At 40.5% G+C, this 21,890-nt stretch overlaps 1 protein-coding gene and 1 non-coding gene across 4 annotated transcripts; both read left to right on the top strand.

The window, feature by feature from the left end:
- The first annotated feature begins 10 nt into the window (after positions 1-10).
- Positions 11-174, top strand: LOC119043732 (small Cajal body-specific RNA 1). The gene has a single exon (XR_005081471.2). It is a non-coding gene; the product is annotated as a small Cajal body-specific RNA 1 (non-coding RNA).
- Positions 175-5,025: 4,851 nt separating this feature from the next.
- MS4A1 (membrane spanning 4-domains A1) lies at positions 5,026-19,544 on the top strand. 3 transcript variants are annotated; one of them, XM_037137804.2, is made up of 7 exons: positions 5,026-5,149; positions 11,349-11,523; positions 11,949-12,068; positions 13,447-13,503; positions 15,028-15,261; positions 16,028-16,129; positions 17,720-19,544. In XM_037137804.2, exons 2-7 carry the CDS (start codon positions 11,365-11,367, stop codon positions 17,933-17,935), a joined length of 888 nt encoding a protein of 295 aa, XP_036993699.2. In that variant the 5' UTR covers positions 5,026-5,149; positions 11,349-11,364; the 3' UTR covers positions 17,936-19,544. The 3 variants fall into 3 exon arrangements, with proteins under 3 accessions (XP_036993699.2, XP_036993700.2, XP_036993701.2); XM_037137805.2 differs by having other exon boundaries at positions 5,070-5,149; positions 16,067-16,129; XM_037137806.2 differs by lacking the exon at positions 13,447-13,503 and having other exon boundaries at positions 5,070-5,149.
- Positions 19,545-21,890: the final 2,346 nt, after the last annotated feature.

Here is a 21,890-nt window from a genome sequence, read left to right as displayed (position 1 = left end):
ATGCTTTCCACAGCACTTGATACTAACCGAGCTATCTGTATCCTAGCCTTGGGTCAAAGGCTTGTGATGCATTGTGATAGCTTGGTTTAAGAAGTGTGATACTAAAACAAGAGCCATGAGTCTTAAGCCCAGTGTGTAAAGACACACACTGAGTTATAACTCAGCAGCACAACTGTAAGAGGGAAAGGAAAGGCCCTGGCTGGTGTAGCTCAGTGGATCGAGCACAGGCCTGTGAAGCAAAGGGTGGCTGGTTTGATTTCCAGTCAGGGCACATACCTGGGTTGCAGGCCAGGTCCCCAGTAAGGGACATATGAGAGGCAACCACACATTGATGTTTCTCTCCCCTCTCTCTAAAAATAAATATTTTTTTAAAAAGGGAAAAAAAATAACTATGCTTTCCAAAATAGAAAGAAAATTCATGCAGGCAGGAGCACTGACATATGGTTTTACAAATCTCTTTTTTCAGGTTAGTTAACATTCTTCTATTTTTGGCTTTATTGAGTTATAGTTTGTATACAATAAATTGCACGCATTTAATGTATGCATACTTCTGATATCGTCATCATAGCCAAGATGTTAAGCACATCCATCACTTCCCAAAATGTGTGTGTCCATTTGTTGGGCTCTGTTTTTGTTTCTGGGTTTTGTTTTGTTTTTTGGTAAGAACACAACATGAAATCTTATCCTCTTAATGTATTTTACAGGACACAATATCATATTATTAACTGTAAGCACTCTGTTGCACAGGTCTTGAGAACTTACCTTCACAACAAAAACTTTACACCTATTGCAAACCAAATTCTCATTTACTTAACTGCCCATTCATATCACCTGGAAGACTTTTATAAACCCCGATGCACTACATACTACCACATACCAATTAAATCAGAACGTGGAGAGTGCCATGCAACACTGCTTTTTGAAGATCTCTAGATGACACTGACTCCAAGGCAGAGCAAAGTTTGGGGGCTACCACTTCTCTTCAACTTAATGGAAGACAAGTGGGGTCTCTTCATTTCCTTTGTATTCAACCTTTTGTGACACTTTATCTTCTGTAGCCTGTGGACAATACCACTGTAAACTCATGGGAAGGGGCGAATAGGTCTTATTCAGCATCATTATGAGAGTTGTTTTGAGGTCACAGACCCCCCCGAAAGGGTTTCAAGGACTCCAGATGGTCCCCAGACCACACTCTGAGGACAGCTGCCTTATATTATGTTGCATCCAGCGATGGAATATATGTACTCAGCATTAGAGTCTTTATTAGCTCTGTCGCCTCACTTAATTCTCATGAGAGGCCCCTGAGAGGTATGTACAACTGGCCTATGTCACAGACACGAAAAGTGAAACTCAATGTGGTTAACTTTTTTGATGCCACAAAGGGATTTGATTTAGAACCAGGATTTGAAGCAAAGTCCCCACCTCCAAACCCCATTATCCTATGCTGCTTCTGGCTGAGAAAAAAACCTGGTGTGTTCAAAGAAATAAACTACCAGGTTTTCTTTTCTGCTAGAAGCTGGAAGGAGAGTGCCCTGTAGTTGTATATATGAGGGCAGAGGATGGGGGAACGAGGTTCTGATAAAGTTTTATTTTTAAACGTTTATTTCCAGTGGAGTGAAGTTCTGATGAAAACTGTTTGGTGGCGGCCGAGTGAGGTTCAGACGTGTGAGGTTCGAGATGTATTTAAGGATGAGAACCTGTTGCCTCAGGGTTACGGCTTTTAAGTCAAACCCAGTTTAAATGTCAGTTCTGTACTATAAAGCTGGTTGACGTGAACTAATTATTTAATCTTTGTGAGCTTTAAAGTCTTAGCATAGAATGCAATTGCAACATCTCCATAATAAGTTACATGAGCTTTAAATGAACTCTGTGGACGGCCTGGATCAGTGGCTGGAACTTAAAAATTACTTAGGAAATGGTAGATTTTCTTTTAAATTTATAATTGAGGTTTTTCTTGCTTTCCAAACATCACATTTTATCACTTACTCTGAGTTTGGGCCCATTTCTCCCGTTTCCTGAACTTTAGTTTTTATAACAATAAAACAGAACCAAAATTGTGTTGTTATAGTGACGGTACCTGCTGAACACACAGGTGTTCAACTGGTGCTACTTTCCTGACTGTTAAACCTGTAACGCAGTCCTCCAGGACAGAGAGAAGGCCTCGTAAACTACAAAGCTCTTAAGTACCCAAATTTACACTTTCCTTAGTTTTAATTAGTTGTGAGTATAACATTGGGACTTTCCAACTTGTAACCAAGTTCTGTTTGCAACCAGGGGGAGTGGTGGGTGGTGGGGAGTAAAGGGTAAAGGGGTCAAGTGTATGGTGATGGGAGAAGATTTAACTTTGGGTGGTGTGCACACAATGCGATATACAGATTATGTATCACAGAATTGTACACTTGAAACTATATCACTTTATCTACCAATGTCACCCCAATAAATTTAAGTTTAAACAAGTATTTGCAATGATGTCTTTAGTTTCACCTCTGAGGGACCCTGAATCTCCCTAAGCAATTCTCTGCAACCAAACCCTCCAACAGCAGGTAATTTGGGGTGCCAGGCCTTCCTGATCATGGAGAGGGTTGTGATAATCACCTGCCTGGGAGGCAGGACCCACGTAGAACCGTCCTCTCTCACAGCACTGCAGAGAAGGCGCAATCAGAAAATCTGGCCCTGCTCCCCAGGGATGTGCAGGTCAACGGACACAAATAATTGTGATAGCACCGCAATAGGAAATGTAGAAACTACATGGTGAAACATAGTTTTCATTAGAGAGGCAAAATGTTTCCAGGATAAAAATAAATAAGAGTGTTAGGAGGTAAGGTGAATCAAAGAAAGGAAAATTCCCATCAGGCAAATAGTAATTAAATAAAAGTTGAGTTAAATTTTTATGTAGACTTCAAGAAAGATATCATTCTATGGAAGCAAGAAGGACACTAGATGATGACAAGAGGCTTAATACAAGAAAAAATAGATCTAATAAAATATCTTCAAATACAACAGAGAAAAAAATAACAGAACAAATGAAGTGCCTGCTGACAGACTCAAACAGCGCTGGGGCTGCAGCACACCCAAGCACTTAAAGGTCAATCCAGCCAAACCAGCGAAGGTTACATACGAGTTCATTTATATATACAAATTCAAATTCAAGTTTATTCATTAGCAAGCACACATGGAGCCACCTAAGTGATCTCACTTGGCCACAAAATAACAGAGTAGCAAACACTCCAAGACAGACTTGGGGAAAATGGCATCCACGGTGACAAGGATAAGAAAAACCAGATGTGCAACCCCAATTTGAGCCTCACTGATGCCAGATATTTGCTCAGTATGACCCCATTCCCTGTTCACTGAAATGATCTCACCTTTAAGTGGAACCTACTCAACAAAACAACCAAGCGAGCAAAATGTAACCAGAGACATTGAAATTAAGACCAGAGGGGAGAGGGGAGGGAATTTAAGGGGAAAAAGGGGGAGGGATTTGGAGGAACAACTATGAAGGACACAAGGATAAGAACTAAGGGGGGTGGCAATGGGAGGGAGGTGGGGAGCACAGGGCAGGATGGGCCGGGATGGGAGAAATAGACAGAAAACTGTACTTGAAAAATAATTAAATAAAATTTAGAAAAAAGAACAAATGGACAATAACCAGAGGGGAGATGGGAGGGGATAATGGGGGAAAAGGGAAGGGTTTTCAGGAATATCTATAAAGGACACATGGACAAAACCAAGGGGAGGTGAAATCAGGGGAGGGAGGGGGGATGGCTGGGGGAGGGGGAGATGTGGGGGGGAAAGACAGACAACTATACTTGAACAACAATAAAATTTTAAAAGAATGGAAAACAATAAAATAAAATGAAGGCACACCCCTCCAGCCATTCATCATCCTAGACCCAAACCTTGGGCCTCACTATCATCCACAACTCAGATCTTATGAAATCACCATCCCTGTCACCCACCATTCAAGCACTTGAGCAGATACTCACAGACCCACAACCAGAATGTTAAATGATGGCAGAGCTCATGTTTCCACTCCTCTCCTCCCTACAGCTCTCATGGTACCGAGGAGAGGAGTGGAACAGCTTTCACAGCTGACATCAGCACATTCTCCGTCCACATGGTAGTCTGTTCTGCTGATGAACTGCTCCAGTGGTGGGAAAAGGGCATTTTTTAAAATTTTTTATTAAATTTATTGGGGAGACTTTGGTTAATAAGATTGATCCTAAAGGCAAGGGAAGTAAAGGCAAAAATAAATGAATGGAATGGCATTACTTTTAATGGTGCATCAAAAGTAGTCTCTTCAGAACTGCTATTACCCATTGTATCCAACCCTCTGGTTCCGAACCATCCTAAAGAAAAGGGAGGCAAAGGGAGAGATAAGGAGATGAGAGGAGAAGAAGGGAGGGAAGGAGAGGGGAGGGGAGGGAAAGCAGAAACAGTAGAAAATTGTACCGGTGGGAGAGTGTAATCCGTCCCACTATTCTTTTGACATTGTTTCTGTAAGTGCTGGCTCTGACTAATACATAGCTTGTCGATAAATGTTATATTTGTGTAAGAGTCCTAGTATCTAACTTCAGAAGATACAGACTCCAACCTTCAGGCATCTCAGCCCCGGGAGATTTGCTGATCTTCAACTGTGGAATCAGGAGGATATTCACAAGTACATGGGCTTAATAATTCTTGACTTTGTCTGCTAGACGCCTCCTTCCCACCTACTGACTCCTAAAAGTGAAGTAAAAAGGTAAAAGTCCTCACAGCCCATCTTTACAGAATTTCTAGAGCCCTTGTTGCCCTTGGGGACTCACGACCCACACCTGCTTGCAGGGTGGGGGCTGCAAAGCTCTTCTAATTAAGGTAGCATAAAGTACACCATGCAGTCCCCTGGGGTCTTTTTCAAGAAGCGAAACCTCCTAGTATGGCAGAAACATTTTTGTACATCCCTCAGCCCTGGCCACTGAATGTTAAACTAAAATAACTGGGGCAAAGCCCAAGGTAGCAGAAGCCACCGATTTCCTGTCACCTGGTATATATCAGAGGTCCCAGGCCTGGCCTATCTCACTTACCCTGTGGACTTGAGAAAACAGCCCTCCAGCGAACTCAGCAGCGGACATCAAAGCAGCCCCTGGGGCCTAAGGCTTTGGAGACTCGGGTAAGGAATCAATTTACATACTTCGTTTAAATGACTTAAAACTTTGTTTTAAATGACTGATGGGTAAGGTATAGAATGGTTTGGGAGACTGGAGATGTTCAGCTCTAACCCTAAGGCTTCCCTGGTCAAGTTTTCTGATGGTGTCATGACTGAGGAGGGCTGATATCAAGGCTTGCTGCTCACTCACTCCTAATGTCTCTCTCTCTCTTTCTCGCTCTCCCTCGATCCTGGCCAGAGTTGAACTTTGTGTCATGCTACAAAACAGCAGATTACAGCATGTAGGTTGAAGCATGGCTACCAACCTGCTGGACTCAAACTGGCACTCGACCACTTACAAGCCATAGAACCTCAGGCCAACTTACTAAACCTCTAAGTCCCTCAGTTTCCTCTTCTATAAAATTAGAGCAACAGTAATACCCACTGTGTTATGAAGCTAATGCAGTGCATATTATCTGATATCCTTAGATACCACAGTGGGTATCTAAGAGCTAAAATCCTGAAGCTCTTAGAACCGGTTGGTTGCCTGGTGCCAAACAAGAAAATAAGCAGTAGTGGCTGTAACGAAAATAACTATTCCTCTTGCTTTAAATGCTTTTGTCTCCAGAGGTATCCCACTCAATGCAAATGTCCCTAGATGCTAAACCTCAAGAGCTAATGTTCCTGGAGGGGGCTAATGGACACCAAAACGAGCCCTAAATCCTGCCTCAAGACCGTCACAGAAGGGTGCAGGGAGGACAGATTAGAAAAAAGAAAGACTGAAGGCAGAAAAGTGAGATTTCTGTGCCTCTACCAAGAGAGGAAATGAGAACTGAACGCATCAGGTGACACTGGAAGTAGAAAGAAGGTCCACCTGCAGGATGAGCCCTATGGCACAGGCTGACGGGGCACCACCTGGCCACTGCCTGACCATGGGAGACAAAGCGGCAGGGGGGAAGATGCCTCCGGCATTTTAAGCCTGGGTGACAGGGCAAACAGAAGTAAAGCGACCTGAGTGATGACACCTGAGGAAAGGCCAGCGACTTGGCAGCACAATCCCCGAAGGGAGCAGTTTCAGTTCAGTGGCTCTGGCTGCAACTGGCTATGAAGCTTCATGAGTGAGGGGGCGGGAGGAAGTGGAGGAAGAAGGTGGAACCACAAGCTGGCTTTTTAAAAAGCATGTTTTATTGATTATGCTATTACAGTTTTCCCAATTTTCCCCTTTTCTCCCCCCTCCACCCTGCACCCCCCAACCCTCCAGCATCCCCCACCTTAGTTCATGTCCATGGGTCGTACGTGTAAGTTCTTTGAGTTCTCTGTTTCCTATTCCATTTTGACCTCTCCCCATCTATTTAATGCCTACCAATTATGCTTCTTCTTCCCTGTACCTTTCCCCCCCCATTCCTCTCCTCTCCACTGAAAACCCATTTCTCTGATTCTGTTCCTGTTCTAGTTGTTTGCTTAGTTTTTGTTTTCATCATTTTTCTTTCTTTTATTTTTTTGAGGTTCATTTGTTGATAGTTGTGAGCTTGTTGTCATTTTACTGTTCATAGTTTTTATCTTCCTTTTCTTAGATAAGTCCCTTTAACATTTCATATAATATTGGCTTGGTGATGATGAATTCCTTTAACTTGACTTTATCTCCCCTTCCATTATAAATAAAAGCTTTGCTGAATAGAGTACTTTTGGATGTAGGTCCTTGCCTTTCATGATTTCAAATACTTCTTTCCAGCCCCTTCTTGCCTATAAGGTTTCCTTTGAGAAATCAGCTGATAGTCTTATGGGAACTCCTTTGTAGGAGTTCCCGTAAGAAGGAGGTAACTATCTCCTTTTCTCTTGCTGCTTTTAAGATTCTATCTTTGTCTTCAGTCTTGGGTAACTTAACAATGATTAGTGCCTTGATGTGTTCCTCTTTGGGTCCAACTTCTTGGGACTCTCTGGGCTTCCTAGACTTCCTGGAAATCTATTTCCTTTGCCAGATTAGGGAAGTTCTCCACTATTTGTTTAAATAAGTTTTCAATTTCTTGCTCTTGTTCTTCTCCTTCTGGCACCCCTATAATTCAGCTATTAGAACGTTTGAGGTTGTTCCAAAGGTTTGTAAGACTCTTTTCACTTCTTTGAATTCTTGTTTCTTCATTCTGTTCTGGCTGGATGTTTATTTCTTTCTGTTGTTCCAAATTGTTGATTTGAGTCAGGTTGTCATTGTTGGTTCCCTGCTGTCACTGTTGGTTCCCTGAACATTTTGCTTTATTTCATTTTTGGTATCTTTCATTTGCTTCTTTCATTTTTTGACCAAGCTCAATCAGTTCTGTGAACATTTTGATTACCAAGGCTTTAAATTCTCCATCAGATAGGTGGCTATCTCCTCATCGCTTAGCTCTCTTTCTGGGATTTTGCTCTGCACTTTCATTTTGGCCCTATTTTTTTGGGGGGGGCCCTCTTAAGTTGTAAGGGGGTGGGGCCTTAGGTATTTGCCAGGGCAGGGCAAACCTCCTTGCTGAGCTGCAGTGCTGCCTGTGGGGGAGGGGCCAGAGAGGGAACAGTTCAGATCATCTGCTAGTCTCTAGCCCACTTTTCCAAGAGCTCTCCTGTGAGACTCACTCTGTCTCACTTCTGAACCACTTCTTTAAAGGACTGAAGTTGTAGTGGAAGGAGATGGGCTAAGGTGCACAGGCAGAGGGAAAGCAAGGACATTCTTCCTCAGAGATAAGTATACAAGAGGCCAGAAAGGATGAAAATGCAAAACTATTTTGAGTGACGAAGGAGGAAGTTGAGGTAATAAAGGGGGAAGTTGAAGTAACAAAAGCTTTAAACTTCTCAGTAAATGATGGAATTATTGGACCTAAAGCTCCTAACTCAAATCACAACCCATGAAGGTTGTGAGTTGTTTTTCAGAGGATGGACAGAAACAATGGTGCCTTTCGGTTAAGTTTTTTTTTTTTTAATAGATTTTATTTACCTATTTTTAGAGAGAGGGGAAGGGAGGGAGAAAGAGAAGGAGAGAAACATCAATGTGTGGTTGCCTCTTACGTGGCCCCCAGTGAGGACTCAGTCCACAGCCCAGGCACGTGCCCTGACTGGGAATCAAACTGGCAACCCTTTTGTTCACAGCCCCTGCTCAATCCACTGAGCCACACCAGCCAGGAACAGTGGTGCCTTTTTAAAAGTCAAGAGAGATTTGCAGAAGTTGCTGTCATAAAATGGGGCAGTGTCTGGTAAACTGAATCCTGATTTTAATATAGTTTAGTGAAAATAAGATTTTCTTGTTACCACATTTTGATTACTGTGATGAGCAACCCCAACTAGTATACCAAATAATCTTTAGGCATAACTATTTGGGGCATTGTTTAATAATTGTGGACATTTTTTTTTTGGATAGGGCAAAACTTCAGCAATCTATTATATCCTTAGCAGTATGGGGTGTAGTTTTATATATTCCCACAGAATGTAACTTTTCATTACCCAGTCAGTCTAGGATTTTCTGGCATTATATATATAGAAACAAGTATGTCTGTGTCTATAAACTACCATTTCACAGTAATATTTACTGAAGGCTTTGTAGAAATTTCCATAGCAAGATATAACTTTAACAGAGCACGCTGTTCTCCCCAGTGGTCATGACTACCATTCGCCACTGCAGACACGGCCTGAGTAGAACTTGCTTGCATAAATGGTTTGTTTCACCAGTCATAGAGACACAGTCTTAGGCAGCTGGAAAATATGGAGAAATTAGTAATGACAGAGGTTCAATCACTGAGATAATTGGTGACCTTTGCTCTTTAAGTCACTGTCACTGAAATGAGCCCTCTGGAGAGGAGTGTGGTGACTCCCAGCTCTTTCCAGACTAGTCATGGGACAACTGACCTCTGTGAACCTCCGTTTCCACATCTGCAAGAAGACAAAACACCTACTCAGTAAGGAAGGTTCTGGGAGGTTTGGCACTAGGTGCACATGCACTGTCCCTAGCACACAGCGGTGCTCAGTGAACAGCTCTGTGTGGTCTGGTGTGTGGTGTAGCACAAACAACACCAGTCTAGGAGCTGTGGGGGCTGCCTTCCCCTTTGGCTCAGTCACTAAATGCAAGGGCTTTCACAGGGCATGTCCCATCCCCGGGCCACAGTTTCCTCTTTTGTCAGATGAAGAGAATGGTTTCTGAAGTTCCCCTGACTAGCTCTAAAAATCCTTCCTGGTGACCAGAATCAGTTTGTAAAATCCCTATGGGGCTACATTACTACAATTCTTTTTGGTTGGTGGTCTGGTGGGGTGGTTTGTGGTACAAAGCAGATCCCCATGACCTCGTAATATCTGATAATATAAAAGTCAGGCAAAATCAAGTGCAAAGCACCCAAAGCCTCCTCTCTTCCTTTCAACCCAGACGGATATTCTGTTGGCAACTGATTTATAGTAACTCATCTGTCTGAAGGAGAAGGAGGAGGTTCATTAGTGAAATAGACTGAATTCCTATTCCCCACAGAGGACAAAGCAGTCTGGTACCATAGATACCTCCTTAGATAGGTCCAAGTCCTCATTTTAAATCTTTATTCATCATGAAACTTTGAACAAGTTACCTAACTTCTTTATGCCGTTATCTTCTGTACAAAAAGGGCAATAACTCATCTCTAATCTCCACTCTGTGAGGCTCAAATGACATGTCAGGTGTGAAATCTCTCACTGTAAAGTAGGTACAAATGTGAGGCCTGTCACCTGTCTCATGGCACACCTGCAGTTGCCCAGCTGTGTGTGACTTCAGTAAGATAAATGAGATAGACAGACAGCCTTGGTCTCCAAGGCTCCTTATGTGACTTGCAGTCAATAGAGACAAGAACAATGATCTGTCCCTAAAGAGAGATTTCCAGGGTCCAGGAGAAACCTGGTAGAATTCACGTAAGTAACTGACATAAACAAATTAATACCAAAAGGAGGCACGAGATGAAGAAGGTTGAGCAGTCTTAAAATATTAGAGCTGGGGAGGACCTTGGTAATAATCACTAACTTCAGCTACTACAATTAATGAATAAATCATAAATTGTAAGAATAAATAGCATGTACTACTTTTGCCTCATGTACTAGGCACTTTCACGTTTGCTTACTTGTTTCTCATAAATGTCGGTGAAAAGGGTATTGTGTTTATTTTTCAGATGGAAACAATGCTCATAAAGTTAACAATATGAGAAATAAGGGCAACAACAAAAATAGCTAATAAGTATTCAGACATTAGTACTTTACATGCATTTATTTCTTTAAACATATTTACTAAGAAACTACTGAAATACTGGACAAGAAAGAACTATACCTCTGCTTTGATGGAATTTATATTATAGTGGGGAGGTTGAGACTGTAAACAAGTAAGAAAACAATCAAGGTGATTCCCCACAGGGTAAATGCATGAAGCAAATACAATGTGTTGCAGGAGAGAGTAACTAGGAGGATGCTTCATGGATTGAGGGTTCAGGGAAGGCTTTTCTGAGAATCTGACATTGGAGCTACACCTGAATAAAAAGACACCAGCCACCCACAGACCATCAACCCATTTATGATATAGTAACCCTATGAGACAAGAATTATTTTTATTCCCATATTACAATTGAACTTGAGGTGCAGAGACATTTAAAAAACTTGCCCACCGTTTCACAGCAAATAAAAGAACATGATTTAAACTATACAATCTTAGAGAACCTCCTTGAAGTGATTAACTCAAGGTCACAGAGTTAGTGATAAAGGGCAAACTAGAATCAGCCCCTCCTGATTCCAAGGACGGTCATCATCATACTCCGTCATGATGCTTCTGGTCCATCACAATGGACAAGAGCAGGTAAGCAAAGGTATAGGGACAAGTCAATGAAAAATACATTTTCTAATAAAGCATGGGAAAAGCATCCAGGGATGTGAGAAAAACAGAACATGCAGATATATGAGCACTGAGTTCTCTATTAAGATCAAGAACGCTCCAGTCATGGTTGTCAAGAATACTGGCAGTGGCCCTGGGTCCATATGTCCTTGCCTGAGATGCCCTGCCCCTCCACCCCGGATCCTACCTTAGAACACAGCAGTAGGCCTTGCTTCAGCTCCAAAACAGAAGGAAGAGGCCATATCCTCCTTCCTTCAGTGTCACCTATGGAAAGAATACAAACAAAAAGTATTGAGGTCAAATGACTCAAAATAAAAGACTGCTGAAATCCTGTTCTCTCTCTTCTCATTTTATTATTGGTTTTATTTTTTTTAGGAGCTTTGAAGGTGAAATGACAACACCCAGAAATTCAATGAGTGGAGCTCTCCCAGCGCATCCTGTGAAAGGCCCTGTGGCCATGAAACCTGCTCAAAAAATTATTCCCAAGAGGGTGGCTTCTGTGGTGGGCCCCACACAAAACTTCTTCATGAGAGAATCCAAGGCTTTGGGGGTGAGTCAGTTGTCCTCCATTCCATATTCTAGGGACTCTCCGGCCTAAAGAAGCAAATGCTGTTGGCCAAGTGCAGGACTCAATCCAATTTGAAGGTATCTGATCCAGCCTGAGGTGTTCTTTATGTTGGAAATGATGGGTCAAATCAGTAATGTACTGAGAAGTTATCACAGTGATGGTACATCACCTTTTGACTTGAGGCTTGTGTATTTAAGGATCTCCCATCTCAGTTCATCACTAACATCCTAGATATATCTGCCTTGGAAATGTCCCAGGTGATAGAGAAAATGGATCTGAACAAAGCAAATGTCTTGGCATCTTTACCACTCCCTTTGGGCATTTCACACAGGCTTCCAGCCTTACCTCTACTTTCTGACTTGGAAATGATTTCAGTTCACCCACCAGTGCCCCTATTTCCTCCCCAGGCTGTCCAGATTATGAATGGGCTCTTCCACATCGCCCTAGGTGGTCTCCTGATGACCCACATGGAAAACTCTGTACCCATCACTGTCACTGCGTGGTACCCTCTCTGGGGAGGCATTATGGTAAGTAAAAATTCACAACCATTTGGGGAGTGATGCAGACAAAAATGTTGAAAAGCTCCACAGAAATATACCAGATTATTTCTGTGTTGAGAAAAGTTGAGCAGAAAACGGGTTATCAGGTTAAAGTAATGTAATGGAGAGGGTTGACTAAATTGGGTGTGAATGCCATGGTTGAGCTAGTTGCCATACGTCATGTGAGGTTAGAGAAGGATGCCCTACGTGAATCCACATAGGGAAGGAAGATTGTTCAAAGCATGGCCTCTACACAGTCAATTTGAGGGGGGCAGGGAAGAGGAGCGCTAGGTATTTGGACTATATAGCATGGTGTTTCAGAAAGCAAAAAGGGGTAGGAGCATCCCACTTCCAGCTGGTTCTTCTGCCCTACAATTCTGCTTAGTTACTATTGCATGTGGTGCAATTAGTCCCATCCCAAATAAATCTCTCATTGCTTATCAGAAGAGCAGCGGTTTCATGTACATATTTTCCAAGCTCGTAACCCTGCCTGGTTGTGGTATGGGGCAGTGGCATTCAAATTACCATTATAGTTTTTAGGTGCTATGATAAAAGATGAATCCAAGATCAAAAATTTCAAAACAAGGAGAAAGGGATGAGAATGAGAATTTCCTCCATTTTGCAGCTTGAACCATAGAAAAGGAAAATGATAAATACTCATCACCACTTCCTGTAGCGGCCAATATTTTAATGGGGTGCCTGTGGCATTCAGGCCAAGTATTTCCTGCACTGATTCATCTTTCACTGGTGTCAGTCCTGTAAATCATTGTGTGTTACAAGAAGCAATTCTACAGTTTTTTTAAAAAAACTAAAAATAATTTAAATTCACGTTGTGACTATTAACTGATATAAATGTGAATTCTGCCTCTTTGGTTTTATTATATTCCTAGTCTCAGCTCCCCAGTTCATTGAATAAAAGGCATAGATTAAGTGTCATTGAACCTGAATAAAGGAGAAATAGGACCACTGAAAAATAAATGAATGTGATTAAAAAGAGGCTGGATAGTTTAGTGAAAGTGGTTGAAAGTGTGGATAGCTTTTTTACAACCAGTTCTCAATGTTAAAAAGTAACAGACCGAAAGTGACCAGAGGGGTGGGGGAGGGGGATAACGGTAGAAAGGAGAAGGGACTAGACGAAGAACATTTACGAATGACCCATGGACAACAGTGCAGGGATTGAGTGTGGGAGCAGGTGGGTGGGATGAGTGGAGGAGGGCAAAGGGGGAAAATTGGGACAACTGCAATAGAATTACAATAGAAATGATTTAATTAAAAAAAGTAATCTTCTCCCTCTGGGCCTCTCTTCCCCTCTGCCTATTCTCCCATTTCCCACACCCTTCCCTACCCACTGCCTCTCTTTTTCCAGTATATAATTTCTGGATCACTCCTGGCAGCCGCAGGGACAAGCTCCAGAAAGAGTCTGGCAAGTAATCGTGTTTTTCTCTCCCACACAATCGAGACATATCTAAGGTCTCAGCTGAAAACAAGAACCCTTAACGACCTTTGGAATCACAGTAACATTGAATTCTCTAAAGCTTAAAAAGCAAAAAATCCTCTTGATTTTATTTATGAAAAAGTTGGAAATGAGAATCTACCTGAAATGCATCCATGGAAACAGAATTAAAAGCAGATGGGTGAAGAGCATGCTTATGATCTTATGAGTGATAAATGCCGTGTGAAACTAACATATCCCTTTAAAAACTGTGTCATTTTCTCAGGCCATCATGTAGGACAACTGTTGAATCAATGCTACGATTGACTCCCTAGTTAACATCAAGTTTTAACTTTGAGCTCACCTCCATGTAACTTTGAGTTTTCACCTGTAAAATGGAGATAACAGTCCTTGCTACCATATGAAATTGTTTTTGGTGGAGTACAATAAAGGAAAGTGCTTCAGAGGCTATGAAGAGCTACAGAGTGGTCTTGTTTATAGGGACACATTTACACCTAGGAAGAACTCCCCATACTGTATGGGTCAAGAGCTCACCAACAAGTTAGTTTCCTTGCTCTACTTTTTTTCACACCTACTAAGCTATTACTGACTTGAGTCACTTCCAAAGTCAGTGAGGGACTGAGTGAATTGAGATGCCCCTCTCTAGCAGAGGTCTGGCAAACCCAGTTTTGGGGGAAAAACAACTTTATGAAGGTTACATTGTTTTATTCCCCAAATACAGCCCATCCTACTGACTTGCCACCTGTAGGTCATATAGTTAAGGATGAAACACGTTTGTCTGAAAGTAATCATCCATAATCTCATATCATTATGGTACTTGTCACATATATTTTCCAGTTTATACCCTTTATTGTCCTCACAAGGTAGAACCCACCCACTGACATCCTCTTACCTAATGCTACCAGAGTCATCAGCCCTAATGGTACTTTAAAAGGTGGCTGACTGGGACTGATTGCAACCAGTGTCAGTAGGAAGTAAATGGTGGTGTTATTCCTGCTGCTGTTTGTTTTTACTTGATAGTCTTTTCCCGGGGGGTTCTGTCTGCTCTCTCCCTACTTATACCCACAATACCACCCACTTCATTGAGATGAGAGAACCTCCTTCTTGCTCTCCCTTCTGCCTTCCTACACAGGCAGATACGATCTGAATATTTATCTTTATTTACCCAACAAACATTTATTAAATGCCATCTAGGACATTGACAATAGCAGTAAAAGGAAGTGAAAGAGGGTAATTGATAAGAATTAAGAATTATTCCCACAATTTTTTCTTGATAAATTAATTGGAGATGGGGAAGACTGAGACAGAGTGAGAGATGAAGGTTTTTATTTTACAGTGTCAGAGACTGAAAACAACTGAGAGACAAGTGGTATGGATTATTTAGGTATAGCACCTTTGTGAGTCACAGGCATAAGACCTAGAATTCACCCCTGGCTTAAATTCTCCCAGTGGAAATTAAACCCAATTAATGACTCCTTTATATCTTTATTTCAGGTCAGAGGGAAAATGATAATGAACTCAGCGAGCCTCTTTGCTGCCATTTCTGGAATAATCCTTTTGATCATGGACATATTTAATGTTACAGTTTCCCATTTTTTAAAAATGGAGAATTCAAACTTGAATGAAGCTTCTGCACCACTTAACATACACAACTGTGAAGCACTTAACTCCTCTGAGAAAACCACTCTACATATGGAGTATTGTTACAGAATTAGGTCCGTGTTCTTGGTAAGTGTGAAATTTGATTTCTTTTCAGAGAGGAAGTGTGATATTTTTATTATGAGCATCAACTCTAGATCCAGACTGCCTGCATCTGGTACTTATTGCCTCATGGCTTCGGACAAGAATTTTAACCACATTCCATCTGAATTTTAATTATAAAATGTGGAGGCAATAGTACTTATCTTGTAAGGCTGTTTTGAGGGATTAGTTAATATATGCAAAGCATTTAGAACAGTGTCTGGTACATAGAAAGTGCTATACAAATACTTGCTTTAATATTAATAATAATGTTATTATTAATGGTGTTGATATTTATTATTATTATTGATTAATGTGAACACTGAAGAACTATCTGAGGAGTCATGAGTTTGCCTCAAGAAGTTTTTAGTGTAGAGTTTGAAGAGGAAAAAAATGTATCTACCAAGTGTGAAGAGGTGTCCTTGGTGTAATACCACCTAAATAAAACTAGATAAAATTTAATTTGGGGTTCAGTAATTATTCTTTCCTACATAGAATTGATTCTTCAACAAATTATTAGTTTCTCATTTTTCTATCAGCAACATGTGTTAACTATTTGTTGTATGTCAGGAGTTGTGCTAAGGGTTAAGGTAATAAAAATACTGGTATTAACAGTTCTTCCTGATAGTCATCATTTACTTGAAGAATTGATCTTTTAATAATTTAATTTTAGTCAAAGTAATTTACTGAGCAGCAATCATATTCTTGTACTTTTTATTATTACATTTTCATCCTCACTTTTGTTTTTCTTCAGAGCCTTTTTGTGGTGATGCTGATCTTTGCCTTCTTCCAGAAACTTGTCACAGCTGGTGCTGTTGAGAATGAATGGAGAAAGCTGTGCTCCAGACCCAAAGCTGTAAGTCGTAGCCCATCTGTCTACAACCTTCCTCTAGGAAAACTACGTCTCATTAACAAAACACCCTTCTCGAATCTTCACAGAAGAATGCAATGCAATGAGACTTTGAGCCTGGAGGCTTCATGAAAAAATGGCCTCGGTGTGAAGAACCATGTCTGGAAATTTGAAATAAGTCTATAGGTTAGACAGAAGATACAATTCTATAATGTGCCACCCTCTTACTAATCTTGACTTTTGCTTGACTTCAGGCATCCAACTTGATTCCATAGTAATGAGTAAAAAAGCAGGTGGCTGAAGGATGAAGGCCAATGAAAGCCACTAGCTCTTCCACTTTATTTTTCAGTATTTCTTTCTTCCACCTACCCCCCATACATACCACCTTCTTATCTAATCCCTCCTCCAAAATAATAGCTCAAAGAAGCTCCACAACTGAGAAATAGTAACACCTAACATCAACCGCTTCAGAACTATAGAATGTCGATTTAGAACAAAATTTAGGAATCATCACTAATTCCTTCATTTTGTTGATGAAAAAAGAAGAATTGCAGATAGATTTTCCCCAAATTATCTCCAATAGAGGCAAATCAAAATGATACTCCATTGTAAATTGTGTTGCTAGGAACACTGGGGTGCAGAGGTTCTTTTGAATTGGTTTTTCAGGATTCTTAGGTATAATCTCAGTAGTGGAATTGTCAGGTCAAAAGGCAGTTAGTTCCATTTTAAGTTTTTTAGAGAAATTCTTACTGTTTTCCACAGTGGCTGCTTCAGTCTGCATTCCCACCAACAGTGCACCAGGGTTCCCTTTAATCCACAACCTTTCCAGCACTTGTTTGTTGATTTATTTAGGATGACCATTCTGACCACTGTGAAGTGGTATGTCATTGTGATTTTAATTTGCATCTCTCCGAAGGCTGCAGATGCTGAGCATCCTTTCATATGTCTCTGGGCCTTTTGTATGTCCTCCCTGGAGGGCATTATGCTAAGTGAAATAAGCCAAGCAGTGAAAGACAAAAATATCATATGATCTCACCTATGAGTGGAACCTAATCAAAACAAAGAAGCAAGCAAAATATAACCAGAGATATTAAAATAAAGAACAAACTGACAGTAACCAAGGGAAATGAGGGAGGGGGATAACAGAAGAGGAAGGGGGACAAAAGAGGAAGGGTTGTCAAGGAATATGTATAAAGGACCCATGGACAAAGCCAACAGGGGGATGGGGTAAGATTGAATGTGGGAGGTGGGGGTAGGTGAGTGATGGAGGGAAAATGAAGACAACTGTAGTTGAACAATAAAAAATAGCTCTGTAAAAAACCATGAAATTCTAAGTGCATTTATTATTGCAGTATTCCTTCCTAAATATTATATGATCATTCCAGGCAAAGTGGCAAAAACTGCTGGCCTTGAGGATGATAAGTGATCTGATAAGAATGTAAGCACCTAGGAAATCAATCCTGGCACTTGGAGCCACATAGGAAATAAAACCAATAGCATAAAAACAAGGAGGTATTTGGTAAATATTTGTAGAGATTGTTGAGAAATGTGTCAATGGTAAAGATTAAAAAATTCATTGAATTTTGTGTATTCTAGGATGTTGTTCTCCTGTCAGCAGAAGAAAAAAAAGAACAAGCAGTTGAAATAAAAGAAGAAGTGGTGGAGTTGACTGAAATATCTGTCCAACCAAATAATGAAGAAGACATTGAAATTATTCCAGTTCAAGAAGAAGAAGAAGAAACAGAAATAAACTTTCCAGAACCTCCCCAAGAGCAGGAATCCTCACCAGTAGAAAATGATAGTGTCCCTTAAGCCATTTTTTTGTTTTCTGTTTCCCTTTTCTAAGCATTAGGGTTCATAGCTTCTCAGAGACATATCTCCCCTCATTTCTCGAGGCGCTCTGCATGTATCCTGCACAACTGTCTCTGGTCTTTGTATAGAGTGACCACGGCTCCATCTCTGTGTTTCTCATTCGGAGAGTATGCTATTGCAGCCGATTGTGTCATAACGTTTCTTGTTCAGAGCGGTTTTCTATATTAAAAAAAAACAGCAGAATGTGATTTCTCACCAGCCTTTGCCTTGGCTAAGCCAGAGTAGTAGCAACAGTAGGGTATATTTTTCATTTCTTACCTTCTCAATAGGGAAGAAATGCACCTGATGAAAAGGAAAAATGACAGCTTCATGCCATCCCTAAACTATCTCTAATTCCTTACACATCTACATTTTTGGTGGAGTTCCCTTTGTACCACTGTTTTAAGGAAAGTAAAAATAATGATAATGAGGTGCTATAAGGAGCCTATTTCATCCGTCTTTCTATGAGGCTGACACTGTGGCACATTCTTAGAGCCTCCACCTCTCCCACCGCAATCAGGGATGCTCTAGGTGGCCAACACCCAATCCTTTTTTTTTTTTTTTTGTATAAACAGCGCAGCTTATATACGGCCATATCTTTGTCTGTCTTAACTTTCTGTAACTCCTGCTCTAGGCCCTTAGTTGCATTGTCTACCTTTAAGCAAGGGAAGAAAGAATGAAAGAAAAATACCATGAGTACCCACATCTCAAATGATAATCAACACCAGCATTTGTTGACTATTTTCCAGTCAACAAAGTATTTTATCAAATAATTGCATTTTATTGTCCATGATCAAGAAAAAAAAAAAAACCCTATTTTACCAATGATTCAAAGAGGCTAAGTAATTTGTAAATAATTAAAGGTTATTTCTTGATGGTCATAGCCAGCAATTTTGAGAGCCTTTTTTCATACCTAGATCTTCTTACTCAAATCCTGCAGTATTTGGAATAATCAAATTGCCTGTCCAACATCCACATAAACTATTAGAGCTAAGTCAACAGGTTTTATCAAGCACTTACTCTCTGACCAGGACCAAAAAGGTTTTAAGAGAGACAACAAAGAGTCAGAAATCTTTACTACTTGCAGATAAAAAGATTTAGTCATTCATCACTTTGTAAAACTACTTATATGGTAAATAGAAAATTAGTTTTCAGATTATATAATGCAGACATGAAGTGCTACAGCCATTCTGAGAATGAAGATTCTGCCTGAAAATGAAATAAATGGTTACAATCCCAAATTTCAGGCAATAGCTACCCTACTTTTGATTCTTGTTCATATTCAGAGATACTAGTACTTTACGAAGAAAGAATGTTAACCTAGGAAGATGTCACTAGAATCTATCAACTACATTTGAGCATTTGCTACATGTTGAGTACTGCCAGATTTTCGTAGGTATATAGACAATATAATTTCAATTCTTTGTGATATTTCCATTTTCTTAGGGGCACTCATGGAAGATATTTCCTCTGATTAGAAAGAAGGAAGGTAGGGCATTCTTCTGTCTATGTAAAGAATTAGATTTAGATAAATAAAATATTTGCATTCTTAGTTGCAACATGATTCCAACATGGTGTTTCCCCAGTCTTCTTTATTCTTGTAACATCAGACCGTGCGAGGCTCCTCGAGCCTTAAGTTCATATTCATACAACCCAAATCTGGGTTGGAACTGTGAGGTGTGAGGATATTGACCATTCATGTCATTATATTCTTACACACACACTATCCCCCCACAAAACTTTTCACGGAACAGGTCATTAACAACATATCCCTCACTCTCAGCACTCCAGAACATGACTGAAATACATGGCAGGCACTCCTGCCTTGAATAAGAGGAAACACAAGAATTTCATTTTATTCATTTTTAAGATCTCAGATAACTAGTTTTTACTAACTTCAGATAATTCTTTATAATCTGAGACGTTGTTAATGCCTGTTGTTAGTAATCCCTGCTATGACCTTCTTCCAATTATCCTTTGGACAATTTGTTCACAGTAGGTCACAGACCACCTCAATCTGTCCAGGACTGAGGGGTTCCCTGGGATGAAGAACTTTTGGTGCTAAGACCCAGATGGTCCAAGGCAAACCAGGATGGTTGATCACTTTTGTTCACAGATTACAGATTACAGATTTTACCCATCTGTAATCACTGTAAAATATAATCTGATTTTTATACTAAATATTTTTCATAAATACTTTTCTTAATTGACATATAATTTTCATATTAGTTTTAGTTGCAACTTAGCACCTCATTAAATCAACGTGGAATTTACCACCCCTCTAAAATTGGTTACTTAGGGTATTTCCAAATTTTGGGTTTTGGGGTGTTTTTTTTTTTGCAGATCACTTTTGGAGCTGCAGAAACCTTGAGAAATATGCATATTTCCTCTTCTCATTATTCAAAATGTGGCTTCACACTTCAAGCTTATTCAAAGTCTGTCAGAGGCCTAAATAAGAGCTAACACTATAAAACTCTTAGAAGAAAACATATGTGTAAACCTCCAGACCTTGGATTACACAATGGTGTTTTAGGTATGACACAAAAAGCATAAGCAAACAAAGAAAAAATATCATCAATATTAAAACTTTTTTGCTTCAAAGGAAACTGTAATGAAAGTGAAAATACAACCCACAGAGGGGAGAAAATAGTTGCACATTATGTAACTGACAAGGGTCTAGTGTCCATAATGTATAAAGAAAGCTTACAAATCAGCAGTAAAAAGACAGGCCAATTTAAAAAATTGGCAAAAAATCTGAATATATATTTCTCCAAATACACAAATGATCAACAAACACATGAAAAAGAAGATCAATGTCATTAATCAGTAGGGAAATGGAAATAAGAACCACGATGAATACCACTTCACACTCATGGGGATGGCTATAATCAAAAAGAAAGTAATGGGACTTCTGGTGAAGATGGGGGCATAGGTAGACACACTCACTTCACCTCTTTTTGCAACAATGGAAAGAATTGCAACCAGATCTCAAAACAAATAATACCCAGAACCATAAAAAAATCAAGCATTATGGAAGTCCAACAACGAAAGATTTAAAGAAGCCACTTTCATCTAGTCAGGTAGGAAGGGTGGAATTATGGAAACAGGCAGAGAGGCACACAGATACAGAGTGGAGTGGAGAGGTAGCAGTGGCGATGGAATGGATATAGTGGATAAACATATGGTAGATAAAAATCAGGAGGAATACCTCGGTAGCATGTGATCCCAGACCCAGGCCAGCCTACACAGCTCAGGGTTTCAGCACTAGGAAGATAAATCCCCATAACTTCTGGCTGTAAAAACCAGTGGGGTTTGGGGTGTTTTGGGTGGTGAAAGAAACTGCCAGATTTTCAGGGGACTCAGCTTCAAGGACTCAGATGGACTTAGACCATATGCAAACCCACTCACTCTGGGATTTACCACCAGGGCAACATCTGGAAGTGGGTGAAGTGACTAGAAAAGGGGCAAGTACCAGGCAAACCTCCACAAGCCCAGCAGCAGCACTGTCCCCTCTCTAAGCCCTCCCCCACACAGAGCCACAAAATGGTGAAGTGGGCTACCCCTTCCTGGTGATTACCTAAGGCTCCACCCCTCACTATTTACAGGTGCCTTTTCTATAATAGTCCATGCTAGTAAGACAGGGAGTCAAAGCAGCTCTATCTAATACACAGAAACAAACACAGGGAAGCTATAAAATTGAGGAGGCAAAGAAATATGGCCCAAATGAAAGAATAGAACAAAACCTCAGAAAATGAGTAAAACAAAATGGAGATAACCAACCTGTCAGATGCAGAATTCAAAACACAGGTGATCAGGGTGCTCAAAGAACTCACTGAGTACAGCAATAACATAAAGGAAGAAATGAAGTTTACATTAAATGAAATAAGGAAAAATCTACAGGAAACTATAGGTGGAA

The sequence above is a fragment of the Artibeus jamaicensis genome, unplaced genomic scaffold, assembly GCF_021234435.1.
Source record: "Artibeus jamaicensis isolate MK-2021 breed Jamaican fruit bat unplaced genomic scaffold, CSHL_Jam_final scaffold_614, whole genome shotgun sequence".
Classification (NCBI taxonomy): Eukaryota; Metazoa; Chordata; class Mammalia; order Chiroptera; family Phyllostomidae; genus Artibeus; species Artibeus jamaicensis.
Note: the sequence above shows the minus strand (reverse complement) of the source record. Positions and strands in the feature narration are given on the sequence as shown.

Bases quoted from the DNA above. Each gene is read 5' to 3' on its own strand.
- MS4A1 (XM_037137804.2), top strand. From the start codon at position 11,365: ATGACAACACCCAGAAATTCAATGAGTGGAGCTCTCCCAGCGCATCCT. The intron at 11,524-11,948 runs GTGAGTCAGTTG...TTTCCTCCCCAG, and splicing joins GAGAATCCAAGGCTTTGGGG to GCTGTCCAGATTATGAATGG. The intron at 15,262-16,027 runs GTAAGTGTGAAA...GTTTTTCTTCAG, and splicing joins GAATTAGGTCCGTGTTCTTG to AGCCTTTTTGTGGTGATGCT.